We start from the raw sequence: 22,256 nt of genomic DNA, 5'->3' as shown, positions 1-22,256 counted from the left end.
TCACAAAGTTGAAACGAACACATCAAATGCAGATTGAATGTGTGCCCGTATATGAGGATACTGCAGTCACCAGTGAAGTCACAGCCAGCAGCTAGAGTATATAAGGAATACCGGCAGTCTGTCAGCAGTCATTCCACCTGACAAAGGCCAGGGAGTGTTTGGTCAAAAGTTAGTGGTATTTTAACCACCTGATGCAGCTGGAGGTCCAACAACATTTTACTCATTAGTGTGATCTGTTTTGTGTTTGTGCTACTAGTCTATAAATACAAGGACCTCCTTAAGCCTATTACGGACAACTTTTCATTTATAGGTCAGAAAGTCACTAGGCTATGTGATGCCTTTTACGATCTGTATTAATCTATATCTTTATGATCTGAATCATTTCCATAACTGTTTCTTCCCTGTGTAAATTTGTAACACCATGGTCAGTGCAAATTTGTGAGTCAGGTCTTATTCTTGATGACGAAGAATTTATATGGTTATATTTAAAGTACTACTAAAGTAGTTAAAGTCCCCTCCATGAACCATGGACCTTGCCGTTGGTGGGGAGGCTTGCGTGCCTCAGCGATACAGATAGCCGTTCCGTAGGTGCAACCACAACGGAGGGGTATCTGTTGAGAGGCCAGACAAATGCGTGGTTCCTGAAGAGGGGCAGCAGCCTTTTCAATAGTTGCAGGGGCAACAGTCTGGATGATTGACTGATCTGGCCTTGTAACACTAACCAAAACGGCCTTGCTGTGCTGGTACTGCAAACAGTTGAAAGCAAGGGGAAACTACAGCCATAATGTTTCCCGAGGGCATGCAGCTTTACTGTATGGTTAATGATGATGGCGTCCTCTTGGGTAAAATATTCCGGAGGTAAAATAGTCCCCCATTCGGATCTCCTGCCAGGGACTACTCAAGAGGATGTCATTACCAGGAGAAAGAAAACTGGCATGCTACGGATTGGAGCGTGGAATGTCAGATCCCTTAATCGGGCAGGTAGGTTAGAAAATTTAAAAAGGGAAATGGATAGGTTAAAGTTAGATATAGTGGGAATTAGTGAAGTTTTGTGGCAGAAGGAACAAGACTTTTGGTCAGGCGAATACAGGATTATAAATACAAAGTCAAATAAGGGTAATGCAGGAGTAGGTTTAATAATGAATAAAAAAATAAGAATGCGCGTAAGCTACTACAAACAGCATAGTGAACGCATTATTGTGCCCAAGATAGACACGAAGCCCACGCCTACTACAGTAGTACAAGTTTATATGCCAACTAGCTCCGCAGATGAGGAAGAAATTGAAGAAATGTATGATGAAATAAAAGAAATTATTCAGATAGTGAAGGGAGACGAAAATTTAATAGTCATGGGTGACTGGAATTTGGTAGTAAGAAAAGGGAGAGAAGGAAACATAGTAGGTGGATATGGATTGGGGGTAAGAAATGATAGAGGAAGCGGCCTGGTAGAATTTTGTGCAGAGCATAACTTAATCATAGCTAACAGTTGGTTCAAGAATCATGAAAGAAGGTTGTATACATGGAAGAACCCTGGAGATACTAAAAGGTATCAGATAGATTATATAATGCTAAGACAGAGATTTAGGAACCAGGTTTTAAATTGTAAGACATTTCCAGGGGCAGATGTGGACTCTGACCTCAATCTATTGGTTATGAACTGTAGATTAAAACTGAAGAAACTGCAAAAAGGTGGGAATTTAAGGAGATGGGACCTTGATAAACTGACTAAACCAGAGGTTGTACAGAGTTTCAGGGAGAGCATAAGGGAACAAATGGCAGGAATGGGCGAAAGAAATACAGTAGAAGAAGAATGGGTAGCTTTGAGGGATGAAGTAGTGAAGGCAGCAGAGGATCAAGTAGGTAAAATGACGAGGGCTAGTAGAAATCCTTGGGTAACAGAAGAAATATTGAATGTAATCGATGAAAGGAAAAAATATAAAAATGCAGTAAATGAAGCAGGCAAAAAGGAATACAAACGTCTCAAAAATGAGATCAACAGGAAGTGCAAAATGGCTAAGCAGGGATGGCTAGAGGATAAATGTAAGGATGTAGAGACTTATCTCACTAGGGGTCAGATAGATATCTTTGGTGAAAAGAGAACCACTTGCATGAATATCAAGAGCTCAGATGGAAACCCAGTTGTAAGCAAAGAAGGGAAAGCAGAAAGGTGGAAGGAGTATATAGAGTATATAGAGGGCGATGTACTTGAGGACAATATTATGGAAATGGAAGAGGATGTAGATGAAGATGAAATGGGAGATCTGATACTGCGTGAACAGTTCGACAGAGCACTGAAAGACCTGAGTCGAAACAAGGCCCTGGTAGTAGACAACATTCCATTAGAACTACTGACGGCCTTGGGAGAGCCAGTCCTGACAAAACCATACCATCTGGTGAGCAAGATGTATGAGACAGGCGAAATACCCTCAGACTTCAAGAAGAATATAATAATTCCAATCCCAAAGAAAGCAGGTGTTGACAGATGTGAAAATTACCGAACTATCAGTTTAATAAGTCATGGCTGCAAAATACTAACGCGAATTCTTTACAGATGAATGGAAAAACTAGTAGAAGCTGCCCTTGGGGAAGATCAGTTTGGATTCCGTAGAAATATTGGAGGCAATACTGACCCTATGGCTTATCTTAGAAGCTAGATTAAGGAAAGGCAAACCTACGTTTCTAGCATTTGTAGACTTAGAGAAAGCTTTTGACAATGTTGACTGGAATACTCTCTTTCAAATTCTGAAGGTGACAGGGGTAAAATATTGGGAGCGAAAGGCTATTTACAATTTGTATAGAAATCAAATGGCAGTTATAAGAGTTGAGGGGCATGAAAGGGAAGCAGTGGTTGGAAAGGGAGTGAGACAGGGTTGTAGCCTCTCCCCAATGTTATTCAATCTGTGTATTGAGCAAGCAGTGAAGGAAACAAAAGAAAAATTCGGAGTAGGTATTAAAATCCATGGAGAAGAAATAAAAACTTTTGAGGTTCGCCAATGACATTGTAATTCTGTCAGAGACAGCAAAGGACTTGGAAGAGCAGTTGAACGGAATGGATGGTGTCTTGAAGGGAGGCTATAAGATGACAAGACGAGGATAATGGAATGTAGTCGAATTAAGTTGGGTGATGTTGAGGGTATTAGATTAGGAAATGAGACACTTAAAGTAGTAAAGGAGTTTTGCTATTTGGGGAGCAAAATAACTTATGATGGTCGAAGTAGAGAGGATATAAAATGTAGACTGGCAATGGCAAGGAAAGCGTTTCTGAACAAGAGAAATTTGTTAACATCGAGTATTGATTTAAGTGTTAGGAAGTCGTTCCTGAAAGTATTTGTATGGAGTGTAGCCATGTATGGATGTGAAACATGGACGATAAATAGTTTAGACAAGAAGAGAATAGAATCTTTTGAAATGTGGTGCTTCAGAAGAATGCTGAAGATTAAATGGGTAGATCACATAACTAATGAGGAGGTGTTGAATAGGATTGGGGAGAAGAGAAGTTTGTGGCACAACTTGACTAGAAGAAGGGATTGGTTGGTAGGACATGTTCTGAGGCATCAAGGGATCACCAATTTAGTATTGGAGACCAGAGTAGAGGGTAAAAATCGTAGAGGGAGACCAAGAGATGAATATACCAAGCAGATTCAGAAGGATGTAGGTTGCAGTAGGTACTGGGAGATGAAGAAGCTTGCACATGATAGATTAGCATGGAGAGCTGCATCAAACCAGTCTCAGGACTGAAGACCACAACAACTACAACAACATAGTTAAAGTACTCTATCATGTTAGAATACCAAATATAAGACACATTATAACTTAAAGCATATATTTTCAATTCTATTATTATTACTATTATCTACTTTTTACTTGTTGAGAGTTTGTCAAGAAGTTCTGTTAAATGAGAGAAGAATTCATCAACATTACTGTTTGGGGCTTGTATAGGCAAATTATTATTAAGCTTTTATTTGCTTTTCTTTATTCTTACTGCTGTTGACTCACATGCTATTTACATAGCAAGTTCACCTAACAAATCTTTTTTTTTTTTTTTTTTTTTTTTTTTTTTTTTTTTTTTTTTTTTTTTTCCACACACACTGAATGTTATTTCAATCAAGTGCTTACACCACCAACCTTGTTTACCTCTCTACAGTATATATTAAATTTTATAATTATTTAATTCTAATGGAAGCTATAGCATGGACATGTATGTGTTCTTCAATATAATAAAAAAGATTGAAGCATTGGTTTGTTCCTAAGGAGCTGTTATTACAGTTTTTGTTAAGTCCAAAGCTTTCTCAGAATTTATGACTCCTAGATGTAATGGTAAGTCATATTCGTTACACCAATTTCGTTACTAGTTTTCTTTTTTATTTCTCATATGCCAGCTTCCTGGTGGTGGAGTCCAGTTACAATGTTCTTGCAGTGTTCAGGAATTATCTTCTATTCCAAACATTCTGCACATAATAGAATATCTTTTGTTTATATTTAAACAAATCATGGTCTTCTGTCTGAAAGTCCTTTCATGTCCATGGTAATCATCATGTTTACAGTAATATTTACATCAGAATTCTCTCCATGCTCTGTCCCTCAGTAATAATACACATGATCTTATTTTCATTTAGGTTGCTTTCTTTTAACATCCCCATAATCATGATAACTTCAACCAATTTGGCTACGCTATCTTATGAGTCTAGAGTTTCGAAATTTATTGTTCCTAAATGGAAAGTAGTAGAAGCATTTGATTCTCTACGAACCATATTATGGTCTATCCACCCAAGCATAGTGTATGAAGATGCAAGCTTAAAAGTATCTTGGCCTGCCTCAAGCCATTGCTTGAGTTCCCCCAGTCCATTCCTCCCAGTAATCTTTCACTCAGGCCATAATACCGCTTTTCCAGGAATTTGTTGAGACTGTTAAAGTTCTCATCTGTTCAAACTTCCTGAGATATAATTTAGTCCAGAATATCAAGGGCACCCTTCTGCACCTACAAAGGCTGGGGAAGTTAGTGTCTTTCTGTTGGAAATCAGAGCAAATAAGAATTTAGGGAGATGAATTGGCAGGTATAGCAGCCAAGAAGGCATGTAGCTATAATCGGGTGATTCAGTGTGCCATCACCCCACATGCTATCACTTCACTCTTGAGGTACAGAGTCATATGTATGGGAAGAAGAGTGGCAGCAAGTGCCAGACAACAAACAACATCTAGTAAAGCCAACATCACAACTGTGGCACAGTTTCTTCCAGCATCAGAGATAGGATGAGGTCCTTTTCACTTGTTTTCACATAGGTCCCAGCCCTCTGACACACACCTTCCTGCACCAGCGAGAGTATCTTCCAATGTATGGCACTTGTGGTGTACAGATCATAGTGTGCCAAATTTTAATTGTCTGTGTTTTATTTTCGGATAAGAGGGTAGTGGTTAATTCACCTGCTGATTTGTCCTCTACTTTAGATGACAATGGGAGGAATGTGGCATGACTTCTAAGATTCTGTGAAATGTCCAACTTGCTCCCAAAATATCAGGGATGACTCTCTAATGTTTTATTTTAAGGTTGGCTGCCTCACCTTTGTCTTTCATAATTGATTAGCCATTCACATATCTTTCACATTTATGTTAGCCTCCTTGTATTATCTGTGTTTTAGAAGAACATTTGACCAAAATTGCAGTACATTAAAGGATGTATGATAATGTGATTGTATAGTCACAGATATGGAAAAGGTAAATTTAGGTGGATATAAGCTTTCAGTGCCTGCAACTAGAGACACTGCGGAGATAGGAGTTGCCATATATGTTAAAATTTATGATAGTGTGAAAAATTTCGATACTAAATAATGGTACTTTTATAATTGTAGCTATGTACAGGTCCCTATTCTGAAGTTTTTAGCTATTTTTGAAAACCTCGGATTCTCTGTTGTGCTGTCTATCAGACAGAGGAAAGCAAATTTTTGTTTATGGGGATTTCAGTGCAGATTTTCTGAAAGACTCTGATAGAAAGCTTGCCCTTGAATCATTACTGGTTTCTTTCAATTTGACATCAGTTATTCGTTTTTCTACTCAGGTAGTACAAGAAAGCAGCACACTGATAGATAACGTTTTTATAGGTGAAGATAAATTTAATCAAATAGAACTTTTCTTTTTAAGAGCATTCTGTCTGGTCATGATGCACAGCTAGTTACAGTATATGACACAGTTCCGTACAGTGACGCAAAACAGTCCTACAAAATAGTGTGTTTATTTCGTAATTTAACAATTGCAAATTTTAGGGAAAGAGACTGGGATGATGTATACAGGGAACCTGATGCTAATTTAAAATTTAACCCATTTCATGATACATTTGTGAGTGTATTTGAACACAGTTTCCCTAAGAAGACAATGAAACATAATTGTAAGAAACCATCTAAAACTCCATGGCTCACTAAAGGGATAAGAAGTATATTGTTAAAAAAAAAAGGGCAAGTGTATCTTATAGGTAGAAAGAGTAGTGATCCGGAAATAGTCAAACGTTATAAAAGCTACAGCACTGTATTAAAAAAAATTATTAAAAAGTCCACAAGTATGTGCATTATGTCTGAGATTAGCACCTCTGATAATAAAATTAAAACAATTTGTAATATTGTTAAAAGGGAAACAGGACAACCGAGAGCAAAGAAAGACTGTTTTTCTCAGTGAAAAGCTTGTTAATAAACAGTCAGAAGTAGAAAATATGTTTAATATTCATTTTTAAGTGTTGTAGAGAAAATAGGATCCAGCTATTTATTAGAAAGTGCAAGGCAGTTTATGGAAGAGACATACCTATCCAGTTTGATAAATTTGAAATTCAACCCACCGCTCCTAGTGATATTAGGAAAATAATAAATTCGTTCAAAAGTAAAAGATTGCATGGAACAGATGGCATTTCCAACAGAGTACTAAAAGGTTGTTTGCAACGGATAAGTAAGATTCTCAGCCATATATGAAGTAGCTAACTGAAGCAGGACATTTTTCCAGATAGACTGAAACATGATATTAGTAAACCATTGCATAAAAAAGGGATAGGTTTGATGCTAACAACTTCCATGCAATCTCAGTTTTATCCAGAATTGTTGAAAAAGTAATGTATTCAAAAGTAGCTTCACATATTTGTAAAAATGAAGTACTAATAAAATGTCAATTTGGTTTTCAGAAAGGCATTTCAACTGAAAATATTACATATGCTTTCACATATCAAATATTGGATGCTCTGAATAACTGAACTTTTGACCATGTGAATCATGAGCTTCTTCCAGATAAGCTTAAGTATTGTGGTATGTGTGGGATAGTGGACAAATGATTTAATTCAGAAGGTTGAAATCAACAGTACAGATGGCCTGCAGAAATTAGATGAGTCCTCTGACAGGGGAGGTATCACAGAGTTCAGTCTTGGGTCCCTTATTGTTCTTAATATATACTAATGACTTGCCACTCTGTATTCATGAAGATGCAAAACTAGTTCTTTTTGCTGATGAGACAAGTATAGCAATCACAACCAAGAAATAAGAATTAGCTAAGGAGGAAATTGTAAATAATATCTTTCAGAAAATTATTAAGTGGTTGTCTGCAAGCCTTTCAAGAAATTATTAAGTGGTTCTTCACAAATGGACTCTCACTAAATTTTGAGAAAACACATTATATACAGTTCTGTGCAGTACATGGTGTAGCAGCATTGGTAAATATAGACAATGAACAAAAGTTTGTTGCTAAGGCAGAACATTCAAAAATTCTGGATGTGTGCATTGATGTGAAATTTGACCAAAATTGCAGTACATTAAAGGATGTGTGATAATGTGATTGTATAGTCACAGATATGGAAAACGTAAATTTAGGTGGATATAAGCTTTCAGCACCTGCAAGTAGAGAGACTACAGAGATAGGAGTTGCCATATATGTTAAAATTTATCATAGTGTGAAAAATTTTGATACTAAATAATGGTACTTTTATAATTGTAGCTATATACAGGTCCCTATTCTGAAGTTTTTAGCTATTTTTGTAAACCTTGGATTCTCTGTTGTGCTGTCTGTCAGACAGAGAAAAGCAAATTATTGGAAGAAACGCATTGATGATACGCTGAAACGCTTAGGTTGAGCTACTTATGCTATGAGAGTTATTGCAAATTTGGTGATAAACATCTCAGTAAATTAGCCTACAATGCTTATTTTCATTCACTGATTTCACATGGCATTATATTTTGGGGTAATTCATGACCAAGAGAAAAAGTATTCTTTGCACAAAAGTGTGTAATCAGAATAATAGCTGGAGCCCACCCAATATCACCTTGCAGATATTTATTTAAGGAACTCAGGTTATTTACAGTATCTTCACAATTCATGTATTCACTTATGAAAGATGTTATTAATAACCATGGCAAATTCAAAAAAATAACAAAGTGCATAGCTACAACACAAGAAGAAAGGATGATCTTCACCATTCTGGGTTAAATCTCACTTTGGCTTGGAAAAGGGTGAATTACACTGCCACAAAAATCTTTGGTTATTTGCCACACAACATTAAAATTGTGACAGATAGCACGCAAATTAAAAGAACTTCTGAATGACAACTCCTTCTCTGCAGTAGATGAATTTTTAGTGAAGTAGTAATTGAAAAAAAATTTATATCATTTAAAGAAAACTTGTGTTAAACTGACACATTCCACATCAGTACAAAATGTCGTATTCATGGTCTATGGAACAAGTATTAATGTGATATATGAACAGGAGAGAGACTGGGAGTAAAGGTCCTGCTAACCTTGTCATTAAGAGCCCATAACCCATCACCCTCCTCCAAACATGCACATACACACACACACACACACACACACACACACACACACACACACACACACACACATATACCGTATATACTTAACAATAGTTGATCCAACAACCCTAATATGGATGTAAGCCTACTAGTCTTGGAGAAAGAGGGTGACCTATACACCTGGCTGTAAATAATATGAATCAGTATATGACATATCATTTTTCACAAACATGAGGTATGCACAAAAGTGTAGCTTGTTGTCGAAGACCAGAAAGTATCATGTAACTGACTAGTGATGAGTATATTTTAGTAAATATCCTGTTTTCCATTTGGAACATTTTAAGAGTTTAGATGGAGGCCAGTAGGTCATGTAAAATTTAATAGAGTCATTTTACACATTAACTATTGTTTTTCAGATTCTGATGGCCTTTAAAAAAGGTGGACTTCGTAAAGGTGACTCCGTACTGATCCATGCAGGTAGTGGTGGTATTGGACAAGCTGCCATCACCTACTGCCTGTTTCATGGCTGCACTGTTTTCACCACTGTTGGAACACAACAAAAGAAAGAATTTATTCTCAAAAACTTCCCACAGGTGAGTCTTATATTTCAGTTACAATCATTTGGCTACGTCATTTTCAGTCATACTTGGAATGTGGTCAAGTTTCCCTCTGTGATACATCTCCAGTGACCTCTTCATTGATCTTCCATCATTTATTCCTTAATTTCAAGACATATGGGACAATATTTTCAAAAGAATGCAATGCCAAGGGCCACAACATTTTCTTGGAGTTGATCGTCATACATATGAATGTTCGGATATATAACTGTTTCTAGGGAAAATGCCAATCATTATTTAAAAGAGTTAATAAGGTGCAGCAAGCTGAAAGTACCCATACTGAAAAAAGTGTAAATTTGTATTAAAGTACATGAACCAAAACAGAAAAAAATACATAATTCAAACCACAAAGTAATTGGGGGATGATGTAAAATGAGATATAAATGAATGAATAAGAGAAAACAGAGAAAGAGGTCACTTGTTATTGCTTTCAGTCTGAGAGATACTTCTTAAGAAAGACAGAGTTAGACAAGTAGACTAAAGATCCATATTCAATTGAATATTGATATTGTACAAAGTAAATTATCTGATGATTGATGACAATCAGGAGTGGTAACTAAGTGTGATAAGTTCACTCTCCACAAAACTAATGATTTATTAGAAATAAAAATTAAAAAGAAGTTCAAAAGTAGCCTTCTTCCTGTAGCTTATCATTCTGTATATTAATTGGTCCAGTTTTATCACACAGAAAAAAATTACGCAGATGATAACGGACAAGTCAGAAAAGCGTAATCCATATAAATGGAAATGGAAATGTTTATGTGTATAAAATGATAAATCTCTGGAAGTTCTTCATCAATTGCTTTGGAATTTTGACACAACATTGCAGTCATGTATGAACGTATTTTTATATAAGAATTTTTAAATGTATATAATATATGCAGATTTGGAATACATAAATGTGAAAAGTTATTAGCAAACAGGAAAGTTGTATTTATGGCTAATCAGCTTATGATTGGAGTACCACTACAGAATGCATTTGCATCACGATAAACAAGGATCAAGATCAACGAGAGGGGGTAAGAGGAGATGCACTGAGGGGTGTGAGGAAATGAATGTAGAAAATGGAAAGGAGGAGATGGACAGAGAGAGGGATCAGGAAGAGATGGAGAGAAGGGAAGCAGAAGATGGGCATAGAAAGAGGGTGAACTGATAGAAACAGTGGACAGATAGAGATGGACAAAGACAGGGTATAAAAGGAAATGAGGAGATATATCCAATTCCTATACATATTAGAAACATTTGCTTTCTCTTTTCCTTCATTTCCATCTAAGCAGAATGAGCCACAGCAATGCACTGCCAAGAACAACTTGTAACTAATAAAGAAAATATGTAAATATTCTAATAATATGCATTTAGTTTATGAGTCTGCATGTTCAGAATTGTCACACAAACAGTTTATTCTGTGTTATTTGGTCCTTGAAGAAACTATCCATTCTTCTTGTATGCTTTTGTATAATGTATACCAGAATTAATTACATATTTCAGGCAAAATGATGTTCTCTAAATTTTTTTGGGAAGTCTTGGCTGTATTCCATTGGAGCAGAACTAATTGTGCATAAGCTTATTCTTCATTAATGTATAAGGTTTCATAAAGTAGAGATTAATGAATCAAACAATGGAAAATCCAGGATGGAATGTAACAATACTGTGAGAAGGAACATTGCTACTCACCATATAGCGGAGATGCTGAGTTGCAGATAACTGTAACCTCACTGCAAGTAGCAGCACGAGTGCATGATGGGAGTAGTGACTGGGAGTAAGGAGAAGGGTGGGGAAGGGGAGGGATAGTATGGTGGGGCTGGTGGACAGTGAAGCTCTGCAGGTTAGACGGAGGGCAGTGGAGACGTGGGGAGAGGGGGGGGGGGGGGGGGGGGGGGGGGGGGGAGTAGCGAAAAAGGAGAGAAATAAAAATACTAGGTGTGGTCGTGGAATGATGGCTGTGTAGTGTTGGAATGGGAACATGGAAGGGGCTGGATAGGAGAGGACAATGACTAACAAAGGTTGAGGCCAGGAGGGTTACGGGAACATAGTGTATTGCAGGGAAAGTTTCTACCTGCACAATTCAAAAAAAGCTGGTGTTGGTGGGAAGGATCCATATGGCACAGGCTGTAAAGGAGTCATTGAAATGAAGGATATCATCTTTTTCAGTGTGTTCAGCCTTCACTGACCATAATTATCCTCCCAGCCTTGTACAAAAGACTTGACATTAAAATAATGCAAAAAACCTGTACTAGCACACATTTTTCATGCAGTTGTTGACATTGTTATATTCCTGTATGTTGTTGAAAATAATAATAGTATACAGACTTTATTTTAAGAAAAATGTCTTATTTTAATATTTGTGGTTTTTTGTTAGTATGTAGCAAGCCTGTTTAGCTAATAAACTTTGTCTACAGCCCCTTTCATTGAATTATAATTCAAAATCATTTTTAGGGTCTTATCAACAATGTCACTGATTTCATCATAATGCTAGAGCGTGTTCAATAGAACAACATTCATATTTCTGTATGGAATATAACTGGCCACAGCAGTATGCCATTTATGAAGTAGAACGAAGAGCTACGAACCATCTTCTTGGGTATATTTGTGAAAGCTCTGGTTTATTTTTCTGTATTAGTTCCCAATACTGTTAATTTCCTTTTCAGGAGCAGTTGTTCCAGGTTGTATGATGTAAAAAAAATGTCACACATGGTATTCTAATCTTGAAACTCAGAAATGAGATCAGAAACTACTCTCATTCCTGGATTTTTGGTGCCAATCCATTATCCTTTGCTGTATAGGTTCTGGCTTTCAATATGTACAAAGATTTGCTGTCACACAGAGTCCATATTTTGATCCCATATAGTGCTGGTTTGCTTGTGATATGGTGTCTGAATGGACAGCAATCTCTAAATCCTACTAATTGCTCATCAACAGTAATATTTTCTCCTGGATTATACCGTTTAGAAGGGACTTCTACCCACTTCTCAAAAATACTATGAACTACAGCAAGTTTGACATCATGTTATCTTTCCTCTCTTCTTAATTTTTTATCAAGTGGCAGAGCAGATGGTATGTACAGAAGTTGCATTGGGAATGTTTGCTTGAAATATGTTCAACTGGTATCCATATCCCACAATCTTTTTGTACCCTTCCCATGTTATCGATATACAGTCACAAGGAATAAGAGTCCTAAGCATGCATGAAAAACAGAATCTTCAATGTTTGTCCATGTTGATGATAAACTCACTTCCCTTCAATGTTTGATATTTTTATTCTTTCATTTACAAACTCTGAATAAATTCCACTTCAGATGAACTTTTTGCATCACTTATTCAGCTTTTTGCATACCTGGTAATTTCTGATATACTCTTGGTGATATTTGAACCTGATAGGCAGCCATTTTGTGCTTGTGGGTATAACTGAGATTATGTATTGTGATTTTTAGAAAGAAAAGACTGTTTCCTATTTTGTACAGGCTGTGAATTGTCATCACTGATAGAACATTTGCTTTCATATGCATTAGTGTCATTTTCTACAAACTTGGAAAGTTTTCATGCATCTATGAGGAATTTACTAATTCCTCCAACTCAATGTAAGCCAATGATTTAATTGCCATGCTGTCACCAAACTCAACAGAAACAATATAGATTCAAATAAATGAGAAGTTTTAAACAACTTCTTGGCAAAAGCAAGAAACTAGCCCATTGTTATAAGCACAAAGTTTAATTGTTTGGAGTAAGATGGGGTGATAAAAGTTGTTATTATCATACGGTATAACAGAAAACTGAAAAATACTTTCATTAGAGCAATCATGACTACCTCTTCAGTTGAGTGGTCAACATAAATGTCTGCTCTACAGAGAATCTGGATTCAGTTCCTGGCATTGCCAAGGTCCTTTTCTTGATGAGAGAACTGATATTGGATGCACTCAGCCTTATGATAGCAATTGAGGAGTTACAATGTCCAGTAACATTAATGTGACCACCTGTCAGAAGCCAGAATAGCCACCTTTTGCAGTGCGGACTGCTGTGAGATATACAATAGAGATTCAGTGACATTCTGGTAGGTACCAACAGGGATGTGCAACCATGATGACTCCAGTGTCATGGCCAGCTGCACTAGCCTAATTGAGGTGGTTTGACAGATTCGCAACTGTGTTTAAATCTGGGGAGTTTGGTGCCCAGGAGAGTACAATAAATTCACCCTGGGGCTCTTTGCACATGTACACTGTGAACTGCATGACATGTTGCAGTGTTCTGCTGGTACATTACATTGTGCTGACGAAATATGAATTTCATGTAGAGGTGGACATGGTCTCCAATGATAGATGCATACTTGGTTGATCCATTGTGCCTTCTAGATTGACCAGATCACCCACGGAATGTCCTCCTTCCTGGACCCTTCCAATGATTGTTGTAGGAAGTTTGCTTTCAGACTTTCATGGTGTACACACCAACAACCATCCTTAAGACAGTGCATAATACATGATTTATCTTGAAAGGTCACCTTTCACCACTCAGTGGACATCCAGTTGCAGGATTGGCATACACATTCCAACCTTTGTTGCTGATGAACAGCTGTCGCTTGACTGGCCCTAACTGGAGTGCAAGTACATTGTCTAGATGGAAAAGCTTGGAAAGACACTGGCAGCAGAACACATTGCATAAGGATGTATTTCCCAAGAACAGAAGACTCTCTGAGAATGGGCCATGCATCCAAAGCCCAGAAGGGTTGGCAAGTGTGTCAGAACCAGGAACAATAATAAAACCTGCTATATGTGCATGCCGTAAGTTATTTCCAGCAAGCAATAACAATAAAACGAGCATGAACCAGGCACCTGCTGTGGAGGCCCATATGCAGCAACATTCTTGAATAGTCATTGAGGAGACACTGTTGGTAGCCCCTAGGTTTGTCAGAGTGGTCAGTTACTCAACATATGCATGTCTATTTACCAGTACACACCTCTGCAGCCAGCCATCATTCACCCCTATCATCTATGGCCCATGATCCACAACAGTTACCTCGGTGTCGGGTTTGGATAGCGCCATTTTGCCATCCATGGTATAAGTTAAGCATGGTAGCATCCAAACAGTTTACAGACTTAGCTGTTTTGGAAATATTTCCACCATTGACCTGAAAGCCAGTGATTGTGCCCTTTTGGATGTGGGCAATTTGCTCCATTTCCGTGTTACGACAATGACTGCACTGTTCCGCAAGAAACCCCACCCACCCGCCCACACAACAAGATTTGTACACCCTCCACTGCAAGTGCTGCCACCTTCCATCTGTGAGTGGTTATTACATGCTGATGTTTTAATTTTGTAACATATGGTGGTGGTCACATTAATGTGTATGTGACATTCCGGTCTTAATGATCAGACATTAATGTGAATATTATACAAGCTCCTTGTCCAGGCCATGAGGACCCAAGGAGTGTCAACCAGCCACCATGTCATCCTCTGCTTTGCTGCATCATGCAGATGTGCTACAGAATGGCATGTAGTCTTCACACCACACTCCCGGTTGTTACACTGACTTTCCAGACCATGGAGCCATTACTAATGAGCCAAGTACACGATCCAGTCACATTAATGTGGCAAGGTGTTGAAGGTTGAATAACCACCATTTGCATGGCAGATATGTAGGAAGAGAGTTCATGAGGTTCTGGAAGTTACCGACAGTGATGTAGAGGCATGCGCACTCCAGTGCCGTGGCAGGCTGTGCTAGGTTTCCCGGTTGGGATCCTTTGCACAAACAGCCCAATGGAGGTGGCCCCACAGGGCCCATAGCCATACCCTTGATTTGTTTGTAGGTGGGTTAGAATATGGTATGTCATGGCAATTAGGAAAGAGGTTGTAGCTTTGGCGATTAGGAAGGAGGGTGTAGGTTTGGAATCCATCGGTCTTTGGGAAAGGTAGTGTTCAATAGCAGTAAGGCCATGGGCATTATGGATGTTAGAGTAAAGGGAGGTGGAATCAATAGTAATGAGCAGGCATTGTATGGTAAAGAAACATGAACTGTGGAGAGTGATTGGATGAAATGGTTAGTATCTTTTATATAGGAGGATAGGTTGCAGGTAATAGGATGAAGGTATTGGGCTACGAGAGCAGTGTTTCTCTCAGTGGGGGCACAGTAATTGGCCACAATAGAGAGTCTTGGGTGGTTAGACTTTGTCCTTACTCTTAGTCTTTGTCCCATTACAGCATTACACAGTCCTCTGTTCCAGCAATGCACCCACAGTCTTTTTACCTCTCTTCCTCTCCACTAACCCCCACCTTCCATTTAACCTCATGACTGCACCTTGCTGTCCTATCCTCTCTCTCCATCTCACTCCTGTATGCTCCCACAAACACAACACTGCAAATATTGTTGTTTCTAGATGACTAGATACTAATGTCTGAAAGTGAAAATAATTTCAAAGATATGCATAATGTAAAAATTTCAGAAACTATGACAGAGAGAATGGCTGTAACTGGGAGGAGTCTTTGAAGAGTAAGTACTTCAGTCTATTTAAAGAAAACAATAACAACACTCAGCATTCAATAACCACTCAAATTATCATAAAAATTATTACAAAAAGACAATAATTATGAAGGGTTTCCAAAAATCCACTTGGCTGTATGAAGATGCTTTATTCACAATTACTTATTTCATGACAGTGTAGATGCATCTTCAGGTTTATCTCTCAAGAATACAAGTGAAGTTTTTGAAATGGTAGGAATACAGAACCATACTGTTGGCATTCAATAAAAAGCCAGGATGAGTACTCACAATGGTTATATTTCCATAATCTAGTTGGACCAATATGGAGTCCCAGCTTTTAGGAAGTTATCCTCTTTGAGAGCCAAGCCACAGTGGTGGGTTGTCATAATAAAATTCACCACCAAAAGATGCTTTCCAAAATGCACAAAGCAGGACTGCCAAATAAGTCAGGCCTCTAAAAATGTGGAGGAAAATTAATAATTGGGATAAAATGCCAACAAATTAACTAATGTCTTGGGAATGTACCATAAGTACATAGGAAATATCATTAAAAAGAGTACACTCTAGTATGGGACCAAAATGTCAAGAACGAAAGAAATCTAAAAAATAGCTTACTAGACAACTCCCCATAGAAAAAGATCCAGCAGATGCCAACTATATAAAACCAATGAAGTAAAACTTGCAGCTGCTCATGTGTTTATTTTGTTTTCCTTTTAGGCACCATGGCCTTTGGCCTTCCAGTCTACTGCTAGCTTCCATCGGCTGCTTACAACACATCATCCTGTTAGCAATACAGCAGAAATATGTACATTACCCAGGATTTTAAGTTTTACTTCATTGGTTTTATACAGTTGGTGTCTACTAGATCTTATATTGTATCATACAGGGTATAATCCAGTAAGCTATTTTTCAGATTTCTTCCATTCTCGATGTTTCGGTTCCATACTAGAGTATTATTTTTTGGATGATATTTCTTGTGTACTTGTTGTAATTTCCCTATATATTACTTAATTTTTAGGCATTTTATCCATGTTCACAGTAGTGTCCCATTCATCATTAGTTTTCCCCCTGCTCTGTTTTTTTTTTTTTTTAGGCATGGCTTATTCAGCAGTCATACTCTGTATATTTTGACAAGTGTCTTTTGGGCGTACTCAATTTTATTATGGCAACCCACAATTGTGATTTGACTGTTCACATGGATAACTTACCAAAAGCTGGAACTCAGTGATTGTCCATCTACATTATGGAAGCATGGAGAGCTGCATCAAACCAGTCTCTGGACTGAAGACCTCAACAACAACAAGTACTCGTCATTGATTTCTGTTGAATGCCAACACTATGGTTCTGTATTTCTACCATTTAAAAAATTTCACATAGTAATCTGTATTCTTGATAGATAAACCTATACTGATATGAAACCAGTAGTTGCAAATTAAGCACCTCATCATTCTTGAATTTTTAATTATTATAATTTTTATGATAATTTGAATGGCTATGAAGTGTTGGTATTGTTAGTTATAATGTCTCTCATTGTGATTGTCCTCCCCAGGAAGTTGTTTGCATTTAAAAAATTTGAATAGAATAAAACACATATTTTGGTAGTGACATTTCGCAGTTTGCAAACTAGACATATAGAAGAATTTAACAAAATACAATCAATGAAATAGAATATCATTTTAGGCTTTGGTACACAGATTAGAAAATAAATACAATGCAGGTTCCACAATGTCACAGCAAAACAGGCTCTTCTGTATGGAAGTGAATGTTTGATTCTTTGTGAAAGTTATAAAACTAGAATAAATGCACATAGAGGCAAAATGTTGTTTCCTAAAATTTTGGAAATGAGCAGAAGTGCATAGATTTTATATATTATGTTTGTTCACAGGTGCCTGAATCTCATATTGGCAACTCTCGAGACACATCTTTTGAGGAAATGGTGATGAAGGAAACTAAGGGTCGTGGAGTTGATATTGTTCTGAACTCCCTTGCAGAGGAAAAACTCCAGGCATCAGTCCGATGTCTGGCAAGGGGAGGACAGTTTCTTGAAATAGGAAAATTTGATTTGGCGAATGATAGCAAACTAGGTAAATATCCTCACAATTGATTTATGTTAGTAAAAAATGATAATATAGTACATTAATCAGTTATTTCTATTAGCATTAAAACTGTTTTCTATTGACTGCATGTTTTTTGCATTGTTGGCTGACATTTGATTTGTTTAACTGCTTTTGCTTATAGCTATACAACAAAAGTTATACAAGAGTGAAAATGCTGTTTTATGAAAACTATAAATGTATTTGAGAGGTAATGTAAATAAGGGTTGTTTACATGTCATACACATAGCACCTGCAAGCAAGTTGAATGCCACTTCTCATTTGATTTCATGTTAATAAAAATCTGCCCATCATTTTGCTCCTTGTTCTTTTATATATTTTCTTAGAAGTCGTGTATTGAATTTTTTGAACATGATTCAACATCAAACCACCTTCCTGACCTCCCCCTGCTCTGTCAGTGACTTTGGCATCCCACAAGTGCATTACTTAGTTTGAGCTAAATGTTCTTCCATAATTGTTTGATGGTAACCAATAAATTATTTATGGTTTTCATGGTCATTATAAATACTATGTTTCCTCTTCAACAGTTTTTTACTGCTTTGCTGTTGACAGAATATTTATATGTAGTATTTTTATTTGTGGTCATTCCTCTATTGTCTCTTTTGGGACCATTCACTCTAAAAAGACCATTTAAAAAGTCTGGAAACAAAACACATGCATCATACACAAAACATAAAATACTTCTAAGAAATATAATTAAACAAAATTGTCTGGAATATTGTTAAATAAAAAGGTGCGACAGTAATTATGAGATACTGTGGTCAGAGGTAGTGTATTGGTAATTCCTTGGCTTTCCCCAAGTATATTTACCTTATGGTACAATTAAACAATATTCTTATTGCTCGTGTTTGTTGAATAACTATATTTACTTTGATTGCTTTGTGTGGAAGTTAATGTGGTTGGACAATAGAAAGCTCTCTCTGATACATCCTTCTTCATCTTTACTCTGCCTTGTCCTCTTAAAAGGTTGGTCCCTCTCATCCAGAACTCTGAGTAGATGCTCGTAGTTAAAGGATCTGAGGTGGAAGTGGTCCAATATATATATTGAAATACATTTATCAGTAATATATAACAGAACTGAAATAATCAAGACTCATTTTGAATATTTCCCACGGATTTAAACAATATCAGTCAATCTTTTTGGAACTGTTGATTCAAGTGATGTTTTCAAACACTGAAATGCCAGAGCTGTTTTAGATAGATTACTGTTTCTAGAATTGACAACTCTATCTGTGATAGAAATAAATTTATAAATTTCTCGCTAGGATGCACTGGGATATGCTGACGTAATTGCCATCACCTAGAGAGTGTTTCACAAATGAACAGAGGAAATAAGTGCACAAAAAATGTCCTTTTAATGCCTCAATTGGCATCGATCATCACTGGAGCAGGAAGAACCAACTGCAAAATGACGACATTTCACTGAATCAAGAAATGTGTGTGTACAAGATGTCCATGGCCACATAAGTGAACGATTCAGTTTTAATGATCACTCATTTGTTGCACAGCTACTTGAACCGTCACCACGTTTGAAACATCAAATTCTTTTCCCAGCAAAAGAACTGAGAGTAGCTGTTAATTTGTTTAACTTATGGTCTTCACATGTATATTACACACTCAATGTGTTATACAAATGAAAGGACTTCAGGAAAATATTAGGTGCTGTGAACTTACTGAACTTTCTTTATGAGACAACTTGGCAAATGCTTTTCTTTCTTTTTTTCTTTATTTCTTTTGCTTATGCCATAGTCCCACAGCGATCGCAGGGTTGGCGTCATTACAACGGATTTGGCAATGTTAGTGTTAGGGATGGCCGGATGCCCTTTCTGCTACCACCCCATACTCCCCAGGAAGGAATCAGTGTACCCTAACTATTTGCGTCTAGTGTAAATCGTAAAATAGTGCGGACATGTTTCAAATGTCTGCGACGCGTGTAACTGAGGCGAAAAGTGGGGACCAGCCCAGTATTCACCTAGCGGGATGTGGAAAACCGCCTAAAACCACATCCAGGCTGGCTGGCATACCAGCCCTCATCATTAATCCGATGGGTGGATTCAGTCTGGGTCTGGCACGCCTACCCAAATCCAGGAAGCAGCGCGTTAGCGCTCTCGGCTACCCTGGCGGGTTTGGCAAATGCTTTACCTGGAAGTTTTAAAATACTGCCGATAATAGTGACCTTCCTGATGAGGAAGAGACAGGTAAAACACTGCTTCTCTGTGTTAAGAGTGAAAACATTTAAAGAAAATACTTTGTGTAAGGACAGACTTCATGTGCTTGCAATGTATTTCCTTGGAAAAGTGCTAGTGATTTGACCAGATTTAAGTGAAAAGTCCATAGACTGTTTTTAAGTGCAGAAGGGGAGATTTCATTTACAAAAAATGAATTAAGGTAACAAAACATGCATTAATAGGTGATAAGAAGCAACTCCTTTACTGTAGCTACCTATTTATGTACTAAATTAAGTACTTAAAAATGGGTGGTAACATGTTTTTACACTCCACATTTTCAGCCTTTAGCAAAACAAATACAAGTGTAAATACAAAAACCAACAAATATGCTATATTAGCTTTTCAGATGGTTAAATCAACACAGCAGCTGCTCAGTTTGCTTCTGTCAGCCAATCATAGCACAAAACATGTGATAACATGAAAACATCACGTGTCATCTTGCAAACACATAACCACTGTGGGTTGAACAAACTGAATACACATGAAACACCGTGAATTCAGAAAGCCAATGTACACTGCATTAAAGACCTCTCCAAAACACGTCTTTTAGATGTTGTGATACTTTGTCAGGAAAAGAGATGTTGGCAGATACATATGCCACCTGTGGCTCTAGTGTTAGTTAGCTTTCAGTGTTATTTAGTAGCTGATAAAGAAATGGAAAGGACAGACACCAGGTATACTTTTGACCAGAGTGTGATATAGCCCCCGCTCCTTCCCACACTGAAACCTTTGTTGTGGTGACAGACTAGGCTGTAACATAGCCCAAAGTCTAGGTCAACTCTGGCTGATAAATGTCACATCCTTCCACAGTATGGAAAACACAAGCCAAGTGTGGTTTTGAATGACCTGGTATTCCTTCCTAGTATTCCTCAGCCTATCCTTCTTTCCTCCTTAAGGAAGGAACTAATAGTGTTGGAAGCTATGATTAGTGTTTCCACACTTAAATGTGTTATTGGCTACACTGGAATCTTACTTGGTAAATGCAATTACTGGCCAGTCATTGCATCAGAATATTGCTTAAAACAGATAACCAGAAATCTTGCAAAGGCCTCATCACATACCTTCAATTTCTTAGATTGACTTCATAGCACATTTACTCCATAATGATTCTTGGGCACTGTCTCAAAAACACTGCAATTTACACAGCCATAATTGAAGGTACGAAAATATTTTCCTTGTGATCTTCATGTTTTCTGTTTGTAGTTTGGTTTGGTACTGTGGCACAAATGTCTTTAACAAGTTGCTGGGAAACATAACCTAAGAAATTTGGAATTCTTTCACTAAAATAACTTAAAACATATCTAACAATGGAATATCCAGGATGGAATGCAACAATACCAGAGAAAGAAAGTTGCCACTCACCACACAGTGGAAATGCCGACAGGCACAATAAAAAGATTCACGCAATTAAAGCTTTTGGCCATTAAGGCCTTTGTCAGCAGTAGACACACATACACACACGAACACACACATACTCACATAAATGCAACTTGCACACACATCTGCAGTCTCAGAGAGCTGAGACCACACTGCAAACAGCAGCACCAGTAACCGGCCACAATGGGACGTCCTGGGTGGTTGGGTTTATGGACTTTAGGAAGCATGTACAAGGTGTGAGTGCGGGGAGTGGTAGGGGTAAGTAGAGAGATGGACTCTGAGGAGAGGTTCTGGGATGGGCCTAAGTATTTGAGTAGTGACTGGAGATCCTGCTGGATTACTGGAATGGGATCACTGTGGCATGGCACGTAATCCTTGCGGTTCAAAACAATGGTGGAGGAGCCTTTGTCAGTAGGTAGGATTGTAAGGTTGGTATCAGTTTTTAGATGATGGACTGCGGTTCTTTCTGCGGATGTAAGGTTAGTTTGCATGTTGAGGGATTTGGGAAATGATGTTGAGGCAAGGTTCGAGGTTAAGAAATTCTGGGAAGTTAGCATGGGGTGGTTTGGAGGCAGTGGCGGTGGATCACGGTTGGATAGAGGAGTGAACTGAGTTAGGCAGGGTTCAATATTGGTCATTAGTTGAGTCTGATTGGTCGGGTTGGTAGCGAAAAAGTGTTTCCACT

General features: G+C 37.7%; 1 protein-coding gene across 1 annotated transcript in view; it reads left to right on the top strand.

Moving 5' to 3' along the window:
- Positions 1-22,256, top strand: part of LOC124711917 (fatty acid synthase-like) — a 436,120-nt gene that overhangs the window by 267,908 nt on the left and 145,956 nt on the right. Inside the window, exons 26-27 of the mRNA XM_047242172.1 lie at positions 9,184-9,360; positions 17,738-17,936. Coding sequence (XP_047098128.1) covers positions 9,184-9,360; positions 17,738-17,936 — 376 coding nt within the window. The remainder of the gene's footprint in view (positions 1-9,183; positions 9,361-17,737; positions 17,937-22,256) is intronic.

Source organism: Schistocerca piceifrons, chromosome 8 (assembly GCF_021461385.2).
Source record: "Schistocerca piceifrons isolate TAMUIC-IGC-003096 chromosome 8, iqSchPice1.1, whole genome shotgun sequence".
Lineage (NCBI taxonomy): Eukaryota > Metazoa > Arthropoda > Insecta > Orthoptera > Acrididae > Schistocerca > Schistocerca piceifrons.
The sequence above is the reverse complement of the archived record's forward strand: the minus strand, read 5'-3'. Positions and strand labels throughout refer to the sequence as shown.